The sequence below is a fragment of the Girardinichthys multiradiatus genome, chromosome 7 (assembly GCF_021462225.1).
Source record: "Girardinichthys multiradiatus isolate DD_20200921_A chromosome 7, DD_fGirMul_XY1, whole genome shotgun sequence".
In the NCBI taxonomy this organism is placed as follows: Eukaryota; Metazoa; Chordata; class Actinopteri; order Cyprinodontiformes; family Goodeidae; genus Girardinichthys; species Girardinichthys multiradiatus.
In genome coordinates this window covers 37,252,191-37,279,448 of record NC_061800.1, presented here as the reverse complement: position 1 = coordinate 37,279,448, position 27,258 = coordinate 37,252,191, and the positions used below count along the sequence as shown (strand labels likewise).

The 27,258-nt window shown below is 38.3% G+C and overlaps 1 protein-coding gene across 5 annotated transcripts in view; it reads left to right on the top strand.

Annotated features, from left to right (window-relative positions):
• The window catches only part of stxbp5l (syntaxin binding protein 5L), a 196,962-nt gene that overhangs the window by 160,966 nt on the left and 8,738 nt on the right, over positions 1 to 27,258 (top strand). For 2 of the 5 annotated variants that reach the window (XM_047369993.1, XM_047369995.1), the window contains 3 exons: positions 12,821 to 13,000; positions 24,188 to 24,427; positions 26,606 to 26,969. In XM_047369993.1, coding sequence (XP_047225949.1) covers positions 12,821 to 13,000; positions 24,188 to 24,427; positions 26,606 to 26,969 — 784 coding nt within the window. Of the gene's footprint in view, positions 1 to 9,478; positions 9,533 to 12,820; positions 13,001 to 22,565; positions 24,137 to 24,187; positions 24,428 to 26,605; positions 26,970 to 27,258 lie in introns of those variants that run through there. The other 3 variants (XM_047369994.1, XM_047369997.1, XM_047369996.1) reach the window with 3 other exon arrangements.

The window sequence follows — 27,258 nt, the reverse complement described above, 5'->3', positions numbered from 1 at the left end:
CTTCAGTTTATTTTTAATTTAACTTTATGTCATAACATAGCATTACAAAATACCACACAATTGTGAAGCAGAATAAATGTATACATGGTTTAGAATTTTTTTTTTTCTTTTACAAAAAGAAACCTAAAAAATATAATGAACATTTGTGCAAGCAATTGCCTTAAGTTAACAAATTTATCTGTGTGAAAATATATCTCTGTATAAATACAGATGGTCGAACAACATTTCAAGGTTTGTACTTCTGGTGGACCACTGTTCAATCCGTCATCTAAAAATGGAAATAGTCTGGCACAAAGGCATGCCTACCAAGACATGGCTCACTACTTAAAATTACAAGCTGGGCAAGGAGAGCATTAAACAGAGAAGCAGCCAAAAGGCATGCGGTAGGTGTGGAGGAGCTGCAGAGATCCTAAGCTCACCTGGGAAAATCCCTCGATAGGATAACTATTACTTGAGCACTACAGAAACTGGCTTTTGTTGAATAGTGACCAGAAGACAGCCATTTTTGAAAGAGAGACATAATAATTCCAGTTTGTAGTTGGCCACAAACCTGGAGGGGACACAGGTGTGTTGGTCAGATGAGACAAAAATTGAAATCTTTGGTCTATGTACAAAAAGGTATGTTTGCCAGAAAACTAAGATTGCACAACAATCTGAATTCATCTTCCCCACCTTTCGAAATATGGTGGGGGCAGAATCATACTGTGGAGATGCTGAGGTTTTTTGCAATCTCAAACTGTATCCTGCTAAGGATAAAGTGTAAAATATGATTTTTTTCCCTCTACTGGATGGGTTGTACTGGAATTCTAATTTTCCCTCAGGGATCAATAAAGTATCTTTGAATTGAATTGAAATGAATTTCTTTTGGTGGGAAAAGGAAAGCTGCCCAGGGAAGATAGAAAAAGTTAAATACAGGGAAATTCTACAAGATATTCTTTTAGATGCTGCAACAGACTTGAGACTGAGGCAAAGGTTTACATTTCAGAGGATAATGACCCTTTGCATGAAGCCGCATATATATATAATGCATATAATGGAATAGTTTAGATCAAAACAGGCTTTTGTTAGAATGAATCAATTGAAATCCAAACCTAAATCCAATTAAACATTTGTGGAAAGCATTAGAAATTTATGTTCACACACTCTCCATCCAATGTGACTGAACTTGAACTACAGGGGTTGGACAATGAAACTGAAACACCTGGTTTTAGACCACAATAATGTAGGTGTAGGGCCTCCTTTTGCGGCCAATACAGCGTCAATTGGTCTTGGGAATGACATGTACAAGTCCTGCACAGTGGTCAGAGGGATTTTAAGCCATTCTTCTTGCAGGATAGTGGCCAGGTCACTACGTGATACTGGTGGAGGAAAATGTTTCCTGACTCGCTCCTCCAAAATACCCCAAAGTGGCTCAATAATATTTAGATCTGGTGACTGTGCAGGCCATGGGAGATGTTCAACTTCACTTTCATGTTCATCAAACCAATCTTTCACCAGTCTTGCTTGTGTATTGGTGCATTGTCATCCTGATACACGGCACCGCCTTCAGAATACAATGTTTGAACCACTGGATGCACATGGTCCTCAAGAATGGTTCGGTAGTCCTTGGCAGTGACGCGCCCATCTAGCACAAGTATTGGGCCAAGGGAATGCCATGATATGGCAGCCCAAACCATCACTGATCCACCCCCATGCTTCACTCTGGGCATGCAACAGTCTGGGTGGTAAGCTTCTTTGGGGCTTCTCCACACCGTAACTCTCCCTGATGTGGGGAAAACAGTAAAGGTGGACTCATCAGAGAACAATACATGTTTCACATTGTCCACAGCCCAAGATTTGCTCTCCTTGCACCATTGAAACCGACGTTTGGCATTGGCATGAGTGACCAAAGGTTTGGCCATAGCAGCCCGGCCGTGTATATTGACCATGTGGAGGTCCCGACGGACAGTTCTGGTGGAAACAGGAGAGTTGAGGTGCACATTTAATTCTGCCGTGATTTGGGCAGCCGTAGTTTTATGTTTTTTGGATACAATCCAGGTTAGCACCTGAACATCCCTTTCAGACAGCTTCCTCTTGCGTCCACAGTTAATCCTGTTGGATGTGGTTCGTCCTTCTTGGTGGTATGCTGACATTACCCTGGATACAGTGGATCTTGATACATCACAAAGACTTGCTGTCTTGGTCACAGATGCGCCAGCAAGACGTGCACCAACAATTTGTCCTCTTTTGAACTCTGGTATGTCACCCATAATGTTGTGTGCATTTCAATATTTTGAGCAAAACTGTGCTCCTACCCTGCTAATTGAACCTTCACACTCTGCTCTTACTGGTGCAAGGTGAAATCAATGAAGACTGGCTACCAGGCTGGTCCAATTTAGCCATGAAACCTCCCACACTAAAATGACAGGTGTTTCAGTTTCATTGTCCAACCCCTGTATATATCAAAGAAAGATTTGCAAAAATTTCATCTCTAGATGTGCCAAGCTGGTAGAGACACACCCCAAAATAATTGCAGCTGTAATTGCAGCAAAAGGAGGTTCTACAAAACACTAACTCTTGGGAAATAAATTTTAATAACTTCAAATGCACATCATACTTTTTATATTTTTATTTGTAAAATAAATTTGGTCTCCTTTTAACAATTATGCACTACTTTGTTTTAGTGTATCCTCTAAAGTCCCAATAACATACAATTAGTTTGTGGTTGTAATGTGACAAAATGGGAAAAGGTTTAAGGTTTGAATACCTTTGCAAAGCACTGTACATCTTCTTACCTCCAGCACTCCAGTTTTGGCAATACAGCAGAAACAAAGGGTAAATTATACAAGTAGTCTATAAAATCATTTAGGAAAATTTCTAAATCTAATGGAAAGCTATATTTGTAATGATTTAGCAGGAAAAAGCCAATCAGATCTTCCATAGCCATTAATGGTCACAACAGAAAGACTCAAACCAGCTTGCTTGCAGTGTTGCTAGGAAGAAAGTGTGTCTGGCTGTTTTTTTTCAGCGTGCTCCATGCTTTGTGCAGATGATTGCTGGACGGTGTTGTTGTCTCGCCGCTCCACATGCAGTGATATTTGTTGTATGTGTCAGATCTGGGCTTCAACCTTGGATCATCAGTCTCCAATGCTGTGATGGGCGTAAAACGAAGAGGAAGGGGTTGTATTCTAGTTGGATACTGCTCCTCGCTCACTGCTTCGAGAGATTCATTCTCTGTGGCATTAATCATTGTGCCTCCTCTAGAATCACTCACCTCTGCCGCTAAAAGGCGACAGGTTCCTTTCCGGCGCCCTAGTGCTCGGGATGTTTGTCTGTGTGTCAATAAACTCACATACTTATCTTGTTGTCCTCTTGGCTAACATTCATCATGGCCTTGTCTTGTCTCTAACTAACTGCTGTGTGGCCAATTGCAGGGCTGATGAATATGAATACAGCTTGCTTTGTTTTTCAAGAATTTGTTTAACAATGTGTGTTTTGGTCCTATGAAGTAGCCTCACACTGTATGTGATGTCAGCACCCCATTTTATAGGTTTTTCTAAGTTTCCTAATTACAATCAACTAATATGGATTTCAAAATAGTATAGTTTTATGGATTTTGTATTTCATATTATCTTACAGGATGGTACTGTGTGAAATGGAAGAATCAGTTTAGGGTAGGTGCAGTATCAGTATCCAGGTGATACACAAAAAAACTACACTACTGTTAAAATGCCAGGTTTTTGTGACTTAAAAATGAGGCCGTGTTAAATAAAATAAACTTATTCTACGTGAAATGTGACAAACATGCTGTACAACTCAACTGCAAAACAAAACTGTTAAAAGGGGAAATTCTAAAAAGATTTTAAAAAAGCTGCAACAACATCCTTAAGTGGGTGTATATACCCTTTGACTAATATGTTATTGAACAATCTTTAAATTTTATTTGATTTCTGCTTTAATCTTAAGGATGCTACATTTTGACTTGATGATATTTGCTCACTTTACCTTGTAAATGTTCTCCAAATCTATCACATTGAGAGGATATACCTTGTCAAAAAACCTTCTTCAAATGACCTCAGTTTATTTTCTGTCAGATTTAGTTCTCAACTCTGGTGACACCATTGCAAAACACCATTCAACACATCCGTTTAATTTTCAAATTTAATAAATGCTAGACCTGAAAGAGATGTTGAAAATTGAAAGTTCTCTCCATTGTCAGTTTTATGTCAGACACCTGAAGGTTTTGGGTCAAAACTGAGTGGTATTTGCACAGTTTATGGTTTAGCTCAATGTGACAAAAAGTCTAGTTACATATAAGGAAGAATGATCCCAGAGCTTTATGCTGCAACCATCATATATTACAGTGGGTATGGTGTTATTTGCTATTTGCCCCAAGATTTTATCTAGACATTTTGTTTGGAAGAAAATGCGTCTGCCTTTGAACAGGGTTCCTTTGTTCAGACATATTTAGAATACATGAGTTACACTTAGGACACCCCCAGTCTTTGCTGGGAATTCCTGCAACTCCTTTAGTGTTGCTGCCTGCCTCTTAGCTGCCACCCTGATCAATTTTGGTCTTATATTTTAATCGGTTTTTGAGACATCCCAAGTTTTAATAATGTCACTGCTGTTCCAAATTTCCCTTACTTTTTTATATGTGCCAAGGCATGTGTATACAGGGCTGTGGACTCTTTTTTAAACTCTTCCACTGACTGATATCTTTGTAAAATGAGATAATTTGGATGTATTGTAACCCCTGTAATCTATGTATGGCTTTGGCTAAAGGATGCAAACGTCAAGAAAATCTTGCAAGGACCGGTGAACATTATTTAGGGTTTATGAAATTAACAATAACTGATAATGGTCTGTATCCAACAAGACTAAAGCTTAAAATGAAATGAAAAGTACATACATTGCCTATACTTACCCAATGGGCTTATTGCAGTTTTTTTTTTTTTTTTACAATTTTCATCTGTCACAATAAAGGTAACAAAAGCTTAAAACCTTGCATTTTAACAGGGGTATGTACACTTTTAGGAGCCACTGTTTGTGGCTGTAAAATCATGGGTTGTCTGTGTGGAAGGATAAACTCGACCGTGGCTTACTGCAAAAAAGAAACGCTGTTCACCACTGTCAAAGGTTTTCTGAGAACAGTTAAATATTTATTTTTGGTTTGAGCAAATGTTTTCTCTTTGCAGACAGAAAGCAGGCACCTGCAGGGTCAGATAAATAACTTTAAAGAAGCCATTCCCTGCTGGGCATCCAGTAGAAATTAATTTGTTGTGCAAATGTTAAGCATAGGCTTAAACATATGATTAAAAAACAGAGTGCTGACATCACATTTGAGGCTTGTCCTACACAAACTGCTGTTGTGTTTGAAATGACATGCGATCATCATAGCCTATTAAGGATGGAGAATAGGTTAACACAAAATTTGCAATGCTTTACTTAAAACTGCCAAATTCTGATGTTTCTCTGCTTCTCTAAGCTTTCATACACAGTACCTCTATTTGAGATGGGTTAGTGAAAGTACAGAGTAAATATGTATTTTTTTAAATATATCTATATTATCTGAGGTATATCTATATAGATATAAAGATATACAGTGCAGACCAAAAGTTTGGACACACCTTCTCATTCAAAGAGTTGTCTTTATTTTCATGACTATGAATATTGTAGCTTCAAACTGAAGGCATCCAAACTATGAATTAACACATGTGGAATTATATACTGAACAAAAACGTGTGAAACAACTGAAAATATGTCTTATATTCTAGGTTCTTCAAAGTAGCCACCTTTTGCTTTGATTACTGCTCCACACACTCTTGGCATTCTCTTGATGAGCTTCAAGAGGTAGTCACCTGAAATGGTTTTCACTTCACAGGTGTGCCCTGTCCAGGTTAATAAGTGGGATTTTAAGCCTTATAAATGGGGTTGGGACCATCAGTTGTGTTGTGCAGGAGGTGGATACAGTACACAGCTGATAGTCCCGCTGAATAGACTGAATTTGTATTATGGCAAGAAAAAAGCAGCTAAGTAAAGAAAAACGAGTAGCCATCATTACTTTAAGAAATGAAGGTCAGTCACTCCGAACAATTGGGAAAACTTTGAAAGTGTCCCCAAGTGCAGTCGCAAAAACCATCAAGCGCTACAAAGAAACTGGCTCACATGAGGACTGCCCCAGGAAAGGAAGACCAAGAGTCACCTCTGCTACGGACGATAAGTTCATCCGAGTCACCAGCCTCAGAAATTGCAGGTTAACAGCAGCTCAGATTAGAGAACAGGTCAATGCCACACAGAGTTCTAGCAGCAGACACATCTCTAGAACAACTGTTAAGAGGAGACTGTGTGACCTTCATGGTAAAATAGCTGCTAGGAAACCACTGCTGAGGACAGGCAACAAGCAGAAGAGACTTGTTTGGGCTAAAGAACACAAGGAATGGACATTAGACCAGTGGAAATCTGTGCTTTGGTCTGATGAGTCCAAGTTTGAGATCTTTGGTTCCAACCACCGTGTCTTTGTGCGGCACAGAAGAGGTGAACGGATGGACTCTACATGCCTGGTTCCCACTGTGAAGCATGGAGGAGGAGGTGTGATGGTGTGGGGGTGCTTTGCTGGTGACACTGTTGGGGATTTATTCAAAATTGAAGGCATACTGAACCAGCATGGCTACCACAGCATCTTGCAGCGGCATGCTATTCCATCCGGTTTGCGTTTAGTTGGACCATCATTTATTTTTCAACAGGACAATGACCTCAAACACACCTCCAGGCTGTGTAAGGGCTATTTGACCAAGAAGGAGAGTGATGGGGTGCTGCGCCAGAGGACCTGACCTCCACAGTCACCAGACCTGAACCCAATCGAGATGGTTTGGGGTGAGCTGGACCGCAGAGTGAAGGCAAAAGGGCCAACAAGTGCTAAGCATCTCTGGGAACTCCTTCAAGACTGTTGGAAAACCATTTCAGGTGACTACCTCTTGAAGCCCATCAACAGAATGCCTAGAGTGTGCGGAGCAGTAATCAAAGCAAAAGGTGGCTACTTTGAAGAACCTAGAATATAAGACATATTTTCAGTTGTTTCACACTTTTTTGTTCAGTATGTAATTCCACATGTGTTAATTCAGAGTTTTGATGCCTTCAGTGTCAAGCTACAATATTCATAGTCATGGAAATAAAGAAAACTCTTTAAATGAGAAGGTGTGTTGAACTTTTGGTCTGTACTGTACCTCAGGTCTGTATTGGGATCTGGTTCTGGAAACAGTACTAATCTTGTAATAATGTGATCTTGATCTTGCTCCAGTCAAGAGTTGAAGGTCAAACACTAAACTTGAGTCTCATTGTGACACCAGCTACAGTATTTACATATTAACTTCTGGAAGAAGAGATATTGCCTAAATAATTAAGAAGGAAACACCAACTGAAAATCCCACTAAAGAAATCTATGACACTAAAAAAAGGGTGTTGCAGCCTACATACATACAGTACATAACTAGATCACCTTCAGCATGACACTGCAACCACCATACGTCTGGGATGTTTTTTCTTCCCTAGATTCTAATAATACTCCCCATCCCCCCTAAAATTCATGCTAGGGCAATAAAAAAGGTGAATAATTTATATGGCATTGAAAGTTCAATGAAGATACAGTAAATTGTGATACTTTAGGTAAAATCCCGAATAGTTAACAACAAGAAACCCTCAGCTTGATGCTTTCAACACCATACGTTTTGGACATCTTTTGTCTGTAGTGCCTTACAAATCCCCTAAAATCCATTATAAAACAAAGAAAACAAACAAAAAAAAAGGAACAAAGATGGTGCATAATTTTGCAAGGTATTGTAGGTTCAATGGACATGCAGTAAGAAGATACAGTTTTAAAAACTAATTGGAAACAATTATAAAACAAGCAGACTTTCATTTGACACTGTTAATTTCCCACTGAGCAGCCCCCTTTGGCTCATCAGATCAGTCCCACCTGTTTTGATTAAAAACATTTTACAAAGTCTTTGTTCAGCCAAGGAGCTATTACACAGAGAAACCATCTGTGTGCTACAGGTTTATCATGAGAATAGTTTTCCTGTCATTGTATCTTTTACAGTCAGCCTTTCTTATGGTTGGTGCACCATCTGGTCCCTAATATTTATTATGAAAAAGACAGAGCTGACCCGTCATCTCATTACCGGCAGTAATCCAAAGGTCTGCACTCAATCCTAAACAAATCCAATAAAGTAAGATGGAAATAGACTCTTTCAATAATACCCTCATACACTGCAGATTTTTTTGGTACTATTAAAAGTTTTCAGTATTTTCCAGAAAATGACATCGATGTAATTGCAGTATCAGCTGACAATGGACTGGAGGTAAATCTTTGAACTAAAGTATGTTGAGTATAGACTGTATGAGATGCAAACTCCACCCACCAAGCATAAAACACAGAGTTCACATTGTCAAAACTTTAACACAAATTTTTTATGACATTTCTAGGCCTCAGTAAACCTCTGCCACACTCTTTTCATCTTTGGCACTTAATGGCAGAAGGATCGAAACCTGAGTTCACTTATTTCACAAAGAAATCACTGTTGATTCTTTTGTTTTGTTTTTTTCTTTTCCCTTAAATAGAAAATAGTGATGAAATGGACATAATTTTAAAAAAAAGGTCAAAATCATGGTCATGCCATTTTCCTTCTGGTCATTAAAATTACCAGGTGTCATAAAAAAAACATTTTGTATCTTCCACATGTCAACTAAATCATTGTGAACAAATAAACAACGAATAATCCACTTTTCTTTTTCCTATTTATTTATTTATTTTTTTCTTTTGAAGGAGAACTGACCTATAGCACCTCAACTCCAACCTTTACAGTTCTCTACTTACTGTAAAATGCTTGCAAAATGTTTCACTGAACCATTTTGGTTGCCTTTAGTGTCTGACTGTGACTGTTTATTTGTGCCTCCATGTCAGACTTCCCAGGCCTCTGAAAATAAGAAGCAGTAGAACAAAATTTTTAGATGCCTGTACAAAACAACTTCTGGACTTACTGTATACATCTGTTGAAAATCTTGAATACTAGATAAACTAGGCAAATGAATGTTAAAAATTGTAAATAAGTAGAAGAAGGTTGGGTATTGAATCTAATTTGGTAAACAAAATTCACTTCCAAGTTACTGATTGTTACATCCAACAGAGAGGAGTTTTCCATCACCACATCAGTATTGGGTGCTACCTGTATTGCAGAACTGACTGTGATCACTGGCCTGGGACAACCTTATAGCATGCATTTTGCCTGCCTTATGCAACTGCACCAATCTGCATGCTCTGGTTCCTTGTTCATTTGATTGAGTTCTATTTCTTTAAGTTTTTTATTTTTATTTTTTGGCATGTTCTCATTATTTAACATAGATTACACCTGTTTTATTTCCTCATTCTTTAATTCATTTATTTTCTTATTTTTATTTGAAGAGAGTAACTGGTTCTTTGTTTCCTATTCTTTTGTTTCAGTAAAGGGACCTGGCAGAAAGTTAAGTCTGCCCACAGATCTTAAGACTGATCTTGGTACGGTAGGCGAAAGCCAACAGTTTTCACTTGATTTTTTTTAAGGTTGTTTACTTTCTGTTTTGTCAAATAGTCTCGGCTTTTCTGTTGCTTAAAAACATTTTTTATTCTCACTACTTTTTCCATTTTCCTTATGACTTTCTCTGTTTTTTTCAACCAGCCCATAAGACTGTCGGCCTGACGTGTTTGTCTATACTGGCCCTTTGACGTTTTTTTGATTTCATTTGAATCTACTGTCTCTGTTTCCTCTACATTTTGCAAGTGTTTATAAAGGTGATTTTGTAACACATGCCCATATTTAAGGTTGAGGCTTTCTATCGCTTTACCATGATACCTTCTGGTTTCGCTCAAGCGCTCCTTCATCGACAACCGTTGCTTTTCAGTATTGGATCACTCGCTGCCGTTTCTCATTGTAACTCAATCATTTCTTTCTCAAACAGTTCTTCCTCCATTTTGACTGGATCACCATCATTACAGATACTACGTGTCCACCCCCGCATGCATCTCTTAACTGCTACACATCATGGTCTCGGGTTTCCCTTTGCTGTCCTTCTTCAGTATCACATGGGCTGTCTACACTGACAATGTCTGTTTTTTTAACATAAAACGTGCCTGTCTCTGCGTATTTCTGTAACTATCTTGATTTACAAACTTTGTGATTTTTTCTAGCCTGAATAAAAAAATCTAAACCATATACTCTATTTGTTTAGTAACAAAGCACCTTTTTGTTGGTGATTCTCCTTAACTACAGAGAAATGTATAGATGCAGTGCCTTGCAAAATAATTAAAGCCACTTGATTACACTTACATTTTATGTATTTTATTAGAATTTTATGTAAAGGACAAACACAAAGTTGTAGATAATCATGAAGTGGAGGAAAAATATATTGTTTTAATTTTTTTTAAACAAAATGAATAGTGTTTATAATAAGCAAACAGCATCATAAAAACCTAAAAACATAGCAGATAGGACAGGTATGGGATAAAGTTGGTGAGAAGGTAAAAGCAGGGTTGGGTCATTAAATGGTATTTCAGCCTTTTTAGAGCAAAACAATGTTTTGGCATGCATGCAAAATGCTATGAGGGGCAGAACACTTTACATTACCCTGAATACACCATCCCTGCACAGATAAAACTTGGTGGCAGCATCATGGTGTGGGATGCTTTTCTTCAACAGAAAGAAAGAAGCTGGTCAGAGTTAATGATATATGGAGCTATTTTCAGGTTTATCCTGTAAGAAAAGTTGTTGCTAGAGATTGCAAAAGAGTTAAGACTCAGATGGAGATTCAATATCCAGCTAGATGACAACACCAAACATACAGTCAGAGCCACAATGGAATGGTTTAGACATAACAGATACTTTCTTTATCCAATATCCAGGGTTATCAGAGTAAGGGAATACAAATGAGACACAATTTTCAGATTTTTATTTCCAAAACAATCTTAAAACACCAAGTATCATTTTATTTTCTCTTCACGATTATGCTTTATCTTGTATGTCTATTTTATAAAATCCCGATAAAATGTATGGTATATTGTAGTTGTGACATACAAAATGAGAAAAAGATCAACAGGTATGAATACTTCTGCCAGATTAATTAATTATTTGGCTTTTAAAAAGGTATAAAACAGAAGAAACTTTGTAGCATGTATAAAAAACTATGCAGTCTGTTGGAAGGAACATTCCCTGATTTTGTGTGGAAGCGTGCAAATGTTGATGTATGCTGGATAGATTTGTGGGAATCAGGGTGTTTGGATAAGGTAGAGAACTGCATGTCGGAGAGCAGTTCTTTTTGTTAACTAAGGGTTTCAATCAGAACATTTGGGGATAAACCAGTGTTACTGTTTCCCTGTTTTAAATTCACAATAGGAAAACACACACGCAGATACACGTCAGTGCCATCATGTGGCTTTCCATGAGCTCCATATTACATGCTAGGGAAAAAAAACAACCTTGGACTACCTTGGTCCTTACTTCTGTGAACCCATGTGAGTGTTGCACGTAGACTGGGTGGCACCCCAGTGGTTTTCATCTTCACTCTGAAATTGGATTATTTCTGCCAAAAGCACCTGAATAGGAAACTAGATACGAAAAGGCAGACATATGCAAGGTAACAGAAAACAGGGGACACCGTGTACTGCTTCTAGCAATTAGCATAATGCTGTCTGTCCTCACGCTTCATAGATGTCTACACAAGAATATCAAAGAGGAAAGGAAACAATAAAAAAGAAATGCAATTCCATCAGACATTCCTATCAACCCCAAATGCTTTTAACCTTGCTTTCATTATGACAAGGATGTCGTTTAAAAAGGGCATTGCTTTATTTATTTATCTCTTGAGGACAAGGGAGAACGGGAGTACCAAGGCACAGGTATCATGGGGCTGTTAATTATGGTCATCCTGACAGAACCTTTGTCTGCTAACACGGAAGAGCAAAATCCACCCAGTCCAAACTGTCCAGCTTTCTTTTTGTGGTCTCATTAATAGGGTTTGCTTGTAAACAAATTATTTTATTCCCACATACTCAGTCCCACGGGCCTGCTGCATTAAATAAAGACAAAACCAGCAACAAATGCAGTCCCTATGGGGAAATCATGTAAAGCCACGATTCCAGAATGTAACAAGTGTTTTCATGTGAGCACCATCTGTGACTCTGCATCCCCTCCCAGTTAAAATAACTTGCACAGGAATAACAGGGCACATATTAAAGGTTTATTACAAGCTTAGCTAGTAACATCTTAAGGCTTGTGATTAAATGAAAAAATTAATAGCTTCAGCTAAAAACAGAATTTTCTGGCAAATATGAAAACAAAGTGGAGATGAAATATGCCTATTTTTGTTGTTTTTTTTCTTCACTGGCACAGACTTGAGGGAGTTGAACCTGGAAATTTCACTCTGCATTTTCCTTTTCCGGACACAGCATCTCTTTCTTCTCCTTGCACATACTTACCTTCAAACCACTCTTCAGCCCTTTGCCACTCACTCACCCCCTGTCCTTCACTGTCATTTTACTACTTGACAATCAGGTTATATTCCTCTTACACTGCAATGTATCCATCTTAATAGGCCATGAAGCGTACTGCTATTATATTTTGTGAACAAAGAGACATTGTCTCAAAACTACTTTGGAATTACCATGTAAAAGGCCTCCTTGATGTTGTTTTGATTTCACCTTCTACTTTCAGACCTATAAAGATGGATATTGCAGCTGTAGATTAAAATATGTTGGGCAAATTTATCATTTCCCTCCTTTCTGTTGTTTGCTAATGATTTGCCATTGTTACAGATCATGTCAATGGACATTGCACTAGTCCCACCTCTCAAACCTGCTCGGCGGGGAAGCCTCGCATTCCAATGGGTCCTGAGGGGCCACGGCTAACCCGCAGAGGCCCTGGCCGACCACCCTTCCGAAAGGCCCAGTCTGCTGCTTGCATGGAGATCTCTTTGCCTGTGTCCCACACTGAAGGTGTGTGCTTGTCTTCCCAACTCCCATCTTTAAAACCTTCATACCATAACCCCCCTATTCCTAACAAGTGCATGTTACCCTCTCTTCCGTTGGTAAGTAAACTGTGGCCTGCTATATAGTTAACACAAGGCAAGCATGTGCTAATGCAAGTTAGCACCCTGAATTTTGTACACATGTTTAGTTCTCAGTAGGAGAGAATGCATGGTCTTGTAATCAAATAAACAAAGACCAATCTTTTAGCAGCAAAAAAAAAATAAAGGTTAAATCAAAAATTTGGGTTGAAAAACATGCTACATCTCTAAATTGGAAGCAGTACATTTGTTACTCAAGAGCACTTAGTAATCAGCAATAGCCACAGTCTTGAGTCTCCTTTCACACCAGACTAAGACAATATGAAAACAATAAAAAATATGCACATACCGAACCTCCAAATTATGCATTAGGGCTAAATCTTTAGGCTGTGGTTCAAATGCAAAATGTATTGGTCACACATTCAAAAAAAAAAAAGGTCTGGAATCATTTTATATAATGAGGATAGTAAAGGACGAGGAGGATGATAAATCATAAGCAGTATTTTATTGGGATTACTATACAATACAATAGTAGCAATAGTGACAGTAGTTAAAATAGCTGCTGCATGACTCATAAAAACTGTTTCATGCTTAAGTCTCTGTGTGATTTGCTCTTAGTGATCACTAAAAAACTGATTTTAGATTTTATGTGCATGTTTTGTTTTCTGCCCACACTTCTCAAAATATTCACAAGGAGTGTTGCACCAGATAAAACGTATTGGAAATAACATGGCAAAATGGCATGCCCAGCAGTGTACTGCACTCTTTACAGAAGAACCCACTGTATTGTTTGTATTATTCTGTTGAGTGCTTGCTCCTCCACAGTAGGGCTGAAACTGTTGGTTGAGGCACAGAAACCTGCCATGTTAACAGGGAAATTACATAGATTGAAAGGAAACAACCTAGTGCAGATATAAGATTAGTTGGAGTAGAATTGACATAGAAAGGCCAGGAAAGCCACAGGAAAAAAACCTCTGTGACAAGTACTGAAAAGTCACAAGGGCCGTACTTAACATTAAAATTAGGTTGTCGAACGTTGTCTCTATCCACCACTGTTTAAGTGGTCTGACAGATCTAGGATTCCATAGGGTGCTCTTAATCTGGTGTGGAGTGATATTGGGAAAAAATAGCTTATCAATCAGCAGTTCCTAGTTGGAATAATATGAAAAACTTTGGTTTAGAGCAGCTATTTTTGAGTTCTTCACTTGGTAATGTGTAACACTTTGCTACCATTTCTGCATCTTGCATTAGCATCACCTATCAACAATTTGACTGCAGGCTTTGCCTCTTTCAAATGCAAGAAACAGCCCTTGCATTGTGTGCTTTTGAACTGCTTGTGTGAACCATGTTCTGCTTTGAAGGTTGGTGCAATGTAAAGTGAATTAACAAGTTAAGTATTATTTTCACAAAATCTTTCTTTCTTTCTTCCTCTTCTAAATCCAAAGTTCTTAAATATGTTATCAGTACTTTTAGCATCACTGATGTGTTTTTGATGATTTTTGTGCTAATTTCTCAGTTAGGTTAGAGGTTGGTGACGTAATATTTAATGCCTTTTTTCTCTCTCATCATTTGAAAGTTAATAAAACAACAAACGCTAGCCTCGTGTAGTGGGGAAACACCTTTCTGAGGTTTTAGCATTACCATTCCCAGTTGTAGTTTTGTCTTCCATTACTGACTTTGTATCATGAGCTGACCCCAGAATAAGAAACGGGACACACCGAGGCTTCATATTACCATTATGTCTCTGTGTGAAAATGTGTTTTTAGTGATGCTTTTCTGTGTGACTGAAATGGAAACTTGTTTGTGAGTGTGTAAATAGGTGTCTGTGTAATCATGGCTTCAAAAAGTCAAAATACAGAGCATTGGAAAAGTAATTGTGCCCTTCAACTTTTCAAGATTTTGCCAGATTGCAACCACACATTTCAATGCATTTATTTGGATTGGATTTTGATTACAGGTCCTTCTCAAAAAATTAGCATATTGTGATAAAGTTCATTATTTTCCATAATGTCATGATGAAAATGTAACATTCATATATTTTATATTCATTGCACACTAACTGAAATATTTCAGGTCTTTTATTGTCTTAATACGGATGATTTTGGCATACAGCTCATGAAAACCCAAAATTCCTATCTCACAAAATTAGCATATTTCATCCGACCAATAAAAGAAAAGTGTTTTTAATACAAAAAACGTCAACCTTCAAATAATCATGTACAGTTATGCACTCAATACTTGGTCGGGAATCCTATGGCAGAAATGACTGCTTCAATGCGGCGTGGCATGGAGGCAATCAACCTGTGGCACTGCTGAGGTCTTATGGAGGCCCAGGATGCTTCGATAGCGGCCTTTAGCTCATCCAGAGTGTTGGGTCTTGAGTCTCTCAATGTTCCCTTCACAATATCCCACAGATTCTCTATGGGGTTCAGGTCAGGAGAGTTGGCAGGCCAATTGAGCACAATGATACCATGGTGAGTAAACCATTTACCAGTGGTTTTGGCACTGTGAGCAGGTGCCAGGTCGTGCTGAAAAATGAAATCTTCATCTCCATAAAGCTTTTCAGCAGATGGAAGCATGAAGTGCTCCAAAATCTCCTGATAGCTAGCTGCATTGACCCTGCCCTTAATAAAACACAGTGGACCAACACCAGCAGCTGACACGGCACCCCAGACCATCACTGACTGTGGGTACTTGACACTGGACTTCTGGCATTTTGGCATTTCCTTCTCCCCAGTCTTCCTCCAGACTCTGGTACCTTGATTTCCGAATGACATGCAGAATTTGCTTTCATCCGAAAAAAGTACTTTGGACCACTGAGCAACAGTCCAGTGCTGCTTCTCTGCAGCCCAGGTCAGGCGCTTCTGCCGCTGTTTCTGGTTCAAAAGTGGCTTGACCTGGGGAATGCGGCACCTGTAGCCCATTTCCTGCACACGCCTGTGCACGGTGGCTCTGGATGTTTCTACTCCAGACTCAGTCCACTGCTTCTGCATGTCCCCCAAGGTCTGGAATCGGCCCTTCTCCACAATCTTCCTCAGGGTCCGGTCACCTCTTCTCGTTGTGCAGCGTTTTCTGCCACACTTTTTCCTTCCCACAGACTTCCCACTGAGGTGCCTTGATACAGCACTCTGGGAACAGCCTATTTGTTCAGAAATGTATTTCTGTGTCTTACCCTCTTGCTTGAGGGTGTCAATAGTGGCCTTCTGGACAGCAGTCAGGTCGGCAGTCTTACCCATGATTGGGGTTTTGAGTGATGAACCAAGCTGGGAGTTTTAAAGGCCTCAGGAATCTTTTGCAGGTGTTTAGAGTTAACTCATTGATTCAGATGATTAGGTTCATAGCTCGTTTAGAGACCCTTTTAATGATATGCTAATTTTGTGAGATAGGAATTTTGGGTTTTCATGAGCTGTATGCCAAAATCATCTGTATTAAGACAATAAAAGACCTGAAATATTTCAGTTAGTGTGCAATGAATCTAAAATATATGAATGTTAAATTTTCATCATGACATTATGGAAAATAATGAACTTTATCACAATATGCTAATTTTTTGAGAAGGACCTGTAGATCAGCACAAAGTAGCACATAATTTTGAAGTGTAAACACAACTGTTCTGTACAACCATCTGAGCTCAGAGAACATCAATTAAGTAAGGAATAAAATTGGGAAGACATTTAGAGCATGGTTAGGTTTTAAATAATATCCTAAACTTTAAACATTTCACAGAGCATTGTTCTATCTATCATCTGAAATGGGAAGAATATACCACAACTGAAAACCTACTAGAACTTCCCCTGTTTTGACAGACCAACAGAGAGGAGTGTTAATCAGTGAAGCAGCCAAGGGATCATTGTTACTTTGTAGTAAAATCTATCTAAACAAAAAGTATTATTAAAAAAAACTGGAAGAGTGGCAATGAGAAACACAGGAGAGGTCCCTTTTACAGTTTGCTACAGGGCATGTAGATGACACAGCAAACATGTGAAAACCTGTTCTGTACGAAAATGAGACCAAAACTGAACTTTTTGGCCTATATGCATAATTTCATGTTTTTTGGGAAACTTCACAGCAAATAACCCTGATCAAACAGGTTGCTTTTCCTCTGTAGGGTCAGGAAGTTGGTTTGAGTTTATGGTAAGATAGATTGAGCTAAATATAGGGCAACCCTGTAAAAAACGTAACACCTGCAAAAGGCTTGAAACTATGATAGAAGCCCACTTTCTTACAGGATTAACATGTAGACAAAGCTACCATGGGCGGATTACATGTTAGAGTTCAGACCTAAATCCAATTGAGAATTTGAAACTTGATGGTCACAGACAATCTCCATCCAATCCAATTACATAAATCCAAATAAAACATATTGAAGTTTACAGTTCTCTCAAAATGTGGAAAAGTTAAATCTTTATGAGTAGTTTTCCAAGGCACTGTATCAATTTGAGCATTTTAACATTTTTCTAAACTAAATTACCTAAACTAAAAGACAGACACCATCAGATGATTGTTTTAGGACATTCATTGTTTTCTGTTCAGTGTTGTAGCTCACCATGAAAAGGGAGACATGAGCAAATGACAGCAGAAATAAAAGCACCAAAGATAAAATCATGTGCTGTCAAATGAAAGCTAAAAGATTTTTCTAGAAACATATTTTTTGAGAAATGGGCAGCAGATCTGGCACATACAAATGTCTTTTCGAGCTTAGGTTGTACATCCTTTAATTACAAGCCACAGTACGTGTGAATTCTTATACTTAGTCTCCATCAGGCAACAGACAGAAAGAGATGTTTCAGGAAATCTTTGGTGTTCAACTTAGCCTAAAAAATCATCTTAGTTGAATAATCAACTATATATGGTGATGTTGTGCATTTTTACATCCAGCTTAAACCAAACTTAATTTTCTCATAAAAACTCACACAGAGAGAGATTGTCTTGGATGACTGATGCTCTGAGGATGGAAAAAATGAAAATGTTAGATACATTCCAATAAAATTGCAAGTTCAAGCAGAAGATTTAAACTGGCTATCCATTAAAATGAATGAAGCTTGACTGACCTTACATGCTTAGGTTGTTGAGAAAAACTGCTGGGCTCTAATTTAAAGTGCAACATCTAATTTACTGTGTAGCTGTAAATTAGCCAGGTGTAGATTTGCAAGAATTTCAGAGAAATTCTTTGTGATCTTCTAATATAGCCAGTGCACCTAAAACAATGCGCTGCTTTAAAGGGTAAAGATGCCTCGTGTAATCCCTCCATTTAGAGAAAACTTTTAAAAGGCTCTGGCAGTGTTAGTCCCCCAGTCCCGGTACACTCATGGACCTATTTTTACTTTTATTTTGAGCTCTCTCAGATCAACAAAAAGTCTCAGACAAGTCACGAAAGGGGGATCTCTCCACGGGAGACTCAACATTGTGACAGTCCCCGAAATGTCACAGCTACTGTAACCACCCTCCACAAATAAACAAAAGTTGGCCAGTTGGAGGTAAAATCACATTCCCAAATCATACGCTCTTCGAATCGTTGCTGTAAAGATTTCCATTCAGCCTGTTTGTACGCTCTATGAATGCTTTCAGGAGTTTTCACAGCTGTGCTGATGCAATGAACTCAAAATAAGTCAATTCTACCAAACGGAGTGCAGTGCTGTTTCGTGTAGTCAAAGCTGAGCCCTTTATATCAGTTCTGCAATTAGAGTCACGGTGCTATCTTCATCAAACTCATTATACAAGAGTGACCTGGAACCAGGAGGGAAGCAGTTCTTCATTATCATAAGCTGAATGTTTTATTAAAGTTGCTCACGTGGCTACAGGTGCATTACCAGCGAGAGCAATGCAGACAACAGAGAAAATCCCTCCTTTCCACACATGATTTCCAGCATTTATGACCTCTGAAAATAACTGTTTCACACACATCTTGAGAAATACAGCATTAACAGTAGGTTTATGTGAATGATTCTTTTAGCCAATGATGACAAGGCAGGAGGAGGTCCTATATTTTTCTTGCCATCATAATAGTATGCAGAATGATAAAAGAGGTAAAAAAGTTCAGTGTTGGAGAGCTGAACAAAGAGTGGCATCTTGGGGTCACCAAGTCTCCATAACGACCATCAGATGCTTTTGGTTGTTTATGAGTGATGCCAGAAAATAGCATGTAAATTTGTGGAGTTTGCTAAGTTTTATGGGGACTCCAACTGGAAGGATGTGCTTTTGGTGAGCTGACAGTGATTTTGTTTAGTAATGTGGGATTTGTTTTCTAACTGGATACATGTCCCCAAAGTAATGGCTGGATTTTGTTTTTTCAGTTTTCCATGTGAGAATATGTTACTGCAATAAAAGAGGAATTTATTTTAAGACTTTTTATGCATCTTCACCAGGGCTGCTAACACATTTTCCCCTGTTTGGAAAACTTTATTGTATTGTTTCTCTCACACACTGCGCAACTTTCGATTAGCTTTTGAATTGTTCACACACCTTTGCATAGACTGTATCAGTTACCTACCTTGGGGACTGTTGTGTATGAGCTGCGCTGGGTTACCACGGTGAAGAGCCAGCAGGATGACTGAAATAATTAAAGGTCAGAAAGCAGTGCAAGAAATGAAGCTGATGTTAATGAGGCATGCATGTCGGCCTTTAGACAGAGGAGGGAAATAGCAGGGGAAGCCCGACTGAATGTATAGTAAACATTTCTATAGCGTCAGTCTCTCATTTGAGTGCGAACGTATTCAATATTTACAATCCAATTTATAATCCAGTATTTGTATGTGATATTAGTTCATATGTTTCACAGAGGAGTAAGATTGTTTATAGATAGTGTAGCCCCATACAGAAAATGTGCTATTTTTTCAACTAGATCATACTACACAGCTTTGGTTTGATGTAGTTCAAACAAATATAAGTGATTGGCCGGCATTTACACCAAACACATACTGTTGCTACTTCCTCATGGAGTTTTTACTCTTTAATATATTTCAAAATGAGGTCAGTCTTCCAATATTTCATTTAAGTACTGAAATGTGTCACGTTAATCACCACAAGGCTATGTTTAGTCAGTCAACATAAGTGCAAAAATAAAAATAGGATTAGTCATTGTCTCCAGTTTTTCATCCTTGTCTCTACCATGTGTTGCAGGTGAATGTGTACATAGCACTGTTTAGCTCTGGCGTTTTGTCTGTCTCACCTCCCTGATACTGTCTTGCCTGTCTCTGCCTCCCTGTAAGGAGCCCCAAGGGGTCCCTGTGTCCTGTCAGAACACCACTGTGCCTGACTTTCATTAGCCAGCACCCCACAGGCTCTGTCACGCAGCGTAAACACACCCTAGCTACACGGCAAAAGCAGGCTGCCGCCACCCAAACACACAACAGAAGGCGTTTGTATGCTTGCGGATGCCTGTAGCAGTGTACAGTACTGTTCTCAAAGATAGCAGAAAAGAAGAGCAATAATCTGCCCACCTGTTTTATTTCTAACAATAAAATGTTCATAGTTCAATAATCACCGGTCCCTCAACAGCAGCCCAAATGTAAAGAGCTGCATGTTCTCTGTATTTCTGAAAATTTGCAAACACAATAAAATCCAGTAGGATATAGGACAGAATTACATCATATGTCCTTTACAAATGAGGTTATAGCTCACTTGCTTTTTTGCAGATTTAAATGGCTCTTGATTAAAAATAGACCCATTCATATAAGGAGCAACCTCTCTGCTTTGAACAAAAGTCTTTTTTTATATGAGGATCACCAGACAGCTTTGCATCATGTTGAAACAAAAACTCCAACTCTGCAGTTAAACATAATTTCACCATTATTTCAAAATAAAGACATTACGTTTACAGAGCTAACATTTTAAACTGTATTTGGTATCTTATATTAGAGTTAAGCATGACTAGCACAGTTTACTCTCGGCGTGTCTGCGTCTACATTTCAGCTTCGATTCCCTTTAAAGAAAGTAGTCCCCTACATTAAAAATGAACTGTTACAGTTCTGGTATGATGTGTTCTTTGATCAAAAAACAATAGGACTTTTGAGTTTCTAGCCAGTCACTGCTCAATGAAAATCAAGCCAATTTGTCAGTGGATGTACAATTACAGAAGCATTTTTAGATGCATCTCTAAAATGCACAAGTAGAATAGAATAGCACAGAACACAGAAATTATTTATTTTTCCCTCAATGGAGAAATTCAGTGTATCAACAGCAAAGTGACTGATAAGTAGAAGACACACAGATCGACCTAAAATTTGGTAATAACATAAATAAAAAATAAACTTCACTTTGTACAGTAATGTAAAATAGACAAAGTAAAAATAACTATGAAGAAATTGTACATATAGATTCTACAACATATACAAGTGTCATAAGAACATTTAAAAAACTATTTAGAAGAATATATAAACATGTGCAGGAATGTAAACAATTACAATTTATTGGGTTTGTTGAGAGCAGCGATGGTTGCAACATCCGCTGGGAGAAAGGACTTGTGATAAAGCTCCTTTCTGCATTTTGGATGCAGCAGCCTGTTACGCCTGTGGTGGAAGACACTGTTCAAGAGGGATGTTATTTTTGCTAGAGGTCTCCTTTCTCCCACTATGTGCACTGCATCAAAGAGGCATCATGGGACAAGGCTGGCCTTCCTAGTTACCAGAAATAGTCAACTTGATTGGATTGAAACTCAAAAATACAATGTTTTTTCCAGTTAGTGAACATATCATACCTAAGCACTATCAGGTTCCACTGACACATAAACTCTTCAGCGTGGATGTAGTTCCTAAGTGAAGAAAACTCAAACACTGCTTTATTTTCAGTATTAGTGAGGTGTTTAAATTGAAGATAGAAGAAGTTTTTTAAAAGGAAATTGTGTTTTCTACCACATGTTGATATGTGTCATGTCATGAGATATGTATGCAAATGTGTGGAGCAAAATTTAAAGCGCATGACAGGAAGGCTCGACTTATAATAGTAAGTTTGCCTATCCTTTTCAGCTTTCAACTTCTGTTTAATATAAAACATGCTGGATTGTTGGCAGTCTATCGGAAATCTTAGAGAATAGAACTGTCCATTAAAACTTTGTTACGCAATAATGCTATTCAGAATCTATTCATGTATCACAGCGCGCTGCTTGCAATGTCTGTTATACACAACACTTGAAGAGCTGAAACCTGAGCACAACCTGAAGCAACTGTGATAGGTTAAGCAGCTTGTGAGGCACAACGAATCAGAAAGAATATGGATATGTAAAGAAAGGTTGTGTGGCCACTAACAAAGCAGATCAGCCATCTTTTACTGTTACGCTTAAACTGTCTTTTATACTTTTCAAGAAATGTTTTCCATGCTTAGTTGCTTTCTTTTCTTTTCTTCTCTTTCTTTTTGTCGTTCTCTGAAACCGTTCACCTGTCCATCTTGTCTGTTGCGTTGCCTCCCTTGTGTGAACTGGCGTGTGTATTTGTTTCTCTGGACCATGTCTCTGGATGTGGTTTTCTTCTATGGGGTTCATGTTGTTGGGGGAAAATTAGGGCATGCATCAAGGAGGGCAATGCTTCAGCAGTTACACGGAGTCACTATGTACTCCCACGATGAGCACCACACCACTGCCTCGTACTGCTGGAACGAGAGAGGTAAGGGGCTTCAGCAGACACACAAACACATCTACCGCTGTCCTGCTGATTTGTTTGCGTCCATCAGTCAGAATGTCAACTCGTCTTGTGGCCCTGTGTCATCTGAACGTGCCTTTAACTGCCTCATCTTGTCTTGGACGATGTACGAACCGGGTGGGTCATGTCATCTTTATAGATGAGCCACTGAATCCTTTACAGGTCCTTTGCTCGTTACTGCTTTTATGGTCAAGGGAGATTTCATTTCTTTTTTTCTGTTTAGGTTTTGTTTAATTAACAAAGACACTACAGGTACAGTCTGGGATTTAAAGATCAAAGGGTCAGCACATTAATGGTTCCAGCACATTGAAAAATTTTTCATAAGCCTTGACCTTTTCCACGTTTTGTCTACCACCAAAACGTCAATGTATTTTTCTGTGTTTTATGTGATAAACCACAATAAAGTAACACACATTGTGAAATGGGGGAAAATATGTTTTTCAAACTGTTTTACCAAAAAAAGATTTAATCTGTGGTGTGCCTTTGTACTCAGCTTCTTTTACTCTGATACATCCAAATAAAATGCATGCCACATTTTTAGACTTTTATTGGCAAAAATGTTTTGAAATCCCTTGAACCTTTATCTTCCATAAATACTGATTACTTTGTGTTGGCCTGACCTAAAGTCCTGATAAAATACACTGCTGTTTTTGGTTACAGTTTGACAAAATGTGATAAAGTTTTAAGGATATAAACACATTTTCATGGCACTGTAGCTTTAGTAATACAAAAAAAGATCTCTATAAAGCACAATCAGACTGTTTTTGTTTTCTCTTAATACTGTGAAGGGTTGCGAAAAAATCTCAGAATTATTCAGAAATGCAGCAATACGGAAATACTTTCATGATAGAAGCTTTAAGCACACAATGGCGGAGTGAAACGCAGAGCATCTAAATGGAGTTAAAGAAGCTTTGAAATTGCCGGAGCTTCTAGAGTGTGTGTGTGTTTTGCCAGATTGGGTCCGGTCAGTAACTAAGGACTAGTGAATAAAACTAGTCAATAAAAGCATAAATGTGTGTGTGCTTCTTTATGTCTGCTATATGTGTATTTCAGAAAGAGGCTGTGTTTCTGTCAAGGAGTGTCTTATTGTGAATATTCACTTTGCTTCTAAGTGTTTGACATCTATTCATTGGCATTTATGTTGCAGTGTTTTACATCACTTACAGTCAACAAATTAACCATTTTTGAGTTTTAAAAATGTGTTTTTTTACCTTCCTTATCACTTCTTTTTTCTTACCATATGTTCTGTTTTTGTTTTAAATGCTGGTCCTGCCATACTCCCTTTCTATCATACTGCCATTCCTTCCTACCAACTTCTCTTCACCAATCGTTGTAAAAAACCTCTTTCTCTTGCTTTTCCTTACGTCTCTTTCCTTCTTGCTCCTTTTCTCTCTGTCATTGCTTCCCATCTGTCTCTTCATTCATTATTTCTGCTTGTACCATGCCTGTGTGTTCGGCCATTCTTCCTGCCGCCACTGCTGCAGAGAGTCGTGAAAATTCCTTCAGCCGCTCTCGCAGTTCCAGCGTGTCCAGCATTGATAGGGACACCAAAGAAGCTATCACCACACTGCAGTTTGGAGAGTCCTATGGACGCAAGAGTGATGCGCTACCCACACCATGTCTGTGGGTGGGAACTAGCTTAGGAGTTGTCATTCTTATCCCACTGTCGATCCCCACTGACCACGAGGAGAGGATGGAGGACCCTGTCACCGTTGGCCCTAGTGGTAAGCACCAGCATTCCTAGGTTTTCAGTCAAAATTGTTGACAAATAATTTTTTCCTTGACACATAGCTTAGCTCATAAACTTTTGTTTTTTTTCAAACAAATGGTTCTTTTAGTTATCTGGGAGACTATTTGAAATGCATTGGCCAAAATTATTCATACTCCCTGTAGATTTACATTTAAAATGACTGACCAAGGAGTTTGCTTTTGGCAGGAAATAAGACAGGAATCTCTAAAAAGACAATTAAACAATGTAAAAGGAGTAATAATTAGAAAAATAAATCTAACTTATCTGTCTTTATTTACATATTAATAAAAAATGGCATGTAAATAATCAAAGAAAAAAATCTTTATTAGCATTGCAGCAATCAAATCCTTATAATTGCCAACAAGTTTGTTGCATGTTTCATTAAGTCTTCTTGCCATCCCCCTAATCTTTAGCTTCCTGCAGAAATTCTCTTTTAGAATCAGTTAAATTAAATCATGCGCTCTTCAGAAAAATAGTAGAGTTTAAAGTGTTGCAAAACCTGTTTTTTCTGAATATTTTTAGACCTGTTTAAATCATCTGTTTTGAGCAGCATACTAATGTTTCTTTTGGAAATGCGCATAACTTTTGCAGAGCAGAGTGCTAAGTTACATTGCCTGGAACCAAAAACATTAGATTTTTTGTCACGACTGCAACACAATGCAGCCACAATTGATGGAGTCATAGATCAAATCAGTACAACTAATCTCAATACATTAAAATGTGTTTGAGGTGTTTTTTTGGTCACTTTGCAATATTTTTTTACAATTTTGATGTAAAACTGGTAACCATAGAAAGAGTCTAGATGATAAATCAGAGTGTCAAGTGTCAGCACAAAAGAATCTCACTTGTGTTCTAAGAAATTATAATAATCAAAAAAACAAAAAAATCTATATTCGAATTTCTAACAGAGCCACCAGATTTGTGTTTAGAATATCATGTACTTTTGGACCTTTTGAAGAGAAACAGGCCCACAGTGGGCCCATGAGAGGCTGGGGCTGGTGCCAAGACAAGCTGGTCCTCATTCAGGCTTACTTCCCACAGTTCAAGTTTAGGCTATTTTATTGTAGCCATTTCAAATAAAATTGTATAAATGCCTACACTATAAATGACTACATGTAAGCTGAACCCCATAAGGAGATCAGTCTACCTATACTAGATAATGTTTTTCTTAGCTTTCCTATCTTAAAAATGGAAATTTAAAAAATGCTTCATGTTAGGGATTGCAATGAGTGTTGCACCAGGGGTTGGGTTAAAAACAATGTTTTTTTAAAGTGAGATTTTTTACCACACTAAATACAAGTCAGGATATAGGTTGCATTCTTTCCCTATTTTTTCAGTATAGGAACATTTTCTTTTTGCTCTTAAAATTGTCTGTGTACATGTTGATGTACTCTAAAACACCTTAGAAAATACCACGTTGATGCAGGAGAGAGTATTTCATATAATGGTAGGTAATTTTCTGCACATTTAAGTGCTCTGAGTTTCACACTTAGAACTTCATAAATCAAACACAGAAAGCATCGGAAGTTCATTTATTTAAATTGGACTGAATCTGCAGTGGAAGAGACCTTTTACAGGCATTTGTCATGCTTGAACTTGCAAATTACTGATATCACTCAATAATAGAAAAGGGGTTGCAAGCCTCTGTGTTTAATTTAAACATAATTAAAACAAATTACAACATGCATTAACTGTCCTAAATTGTCAGAACTAAAACAATAAGACATTTTTAAAGTGACAACATTTTTAAAAATTGCCTGTCTTAAGTAATGCACATAAAACAGTCTGGTAATTGTGATTTATGTTTTTCAGCTGTCCATCTTGAAGAAATCAGTGTGCTCATATGTATAACTAATGAAACATTTGTAGCTAATTGTTAATAAGATCACAATGCATATTAGCTTCCTGAATATGAAAGCACTATGCAAGGTCTTTTTAGAATATTCTGTCATACAAATTTTGTCAGTGGCATTTCATCTAATATCAAATGCACATTTCTCAATCTTATGTATGAAACCTGAACTTCAAGTTACTCTAACAGAAATCATTGCTATGCATCCAGCAGCTTGATACCTTCTGTACTTGTAGCCTTGAAAATTGTTGACTACTTGCCTTGTCTCTTACCTCTTTTTTACTCTATCCAACATCCCAGGAGCAGTCCAAATGTTGAAAGGCTCTGTGCTTCACTGTGGTTTCTTGGACTACAATGGAGCTCTCATTCAGAGCCCATATGAAGTTTGGCGGGACCTGAATGCCCTTGAGGACCCTGACCGACAACGGAGGCGCAAGCTGGTCCACTTTTCCCCATCCTCCTCCCAGGAAACTTTCGGAGAGGGACATTTGTCTGTGGTGTGCTCTGAGAGGCAGGCCAAAGTGTTCTTGATGCCCTCTCAGTCTTGCCTCTTTGTCCACAACATCACAGAGTCGTCCTTTGTGCTCCGAGCTGATGTAGTATCTCTGTGCAACAGTGTGTGCCTGGCCTGCTTCTGTGCTAACGGACATGTCATGACACTCAGGTACGAACGTCAGCGCTCATCAGAGTTCTGCATTAGGTATTTTAGCATAATAATGCAATTCTGTTGGTTTATGTAAAAGCATGTGTCCTATTGGTGAACCTTAAACCACAACAGGGTATAAATGTAAAACAAAACTTTGATCGTCAGCCCTCTTCAAGTTTTTGCACAGCATTTTTAGTGAAATCTTAATTTCCTTGATTTTTGTCACTTACGTACATGGGGGTTTTCTTTTACCAGCTTTTGCATGTCAAGAGAGGGAAATTTTTGTCTATTCGTCTTTGCAAAACAG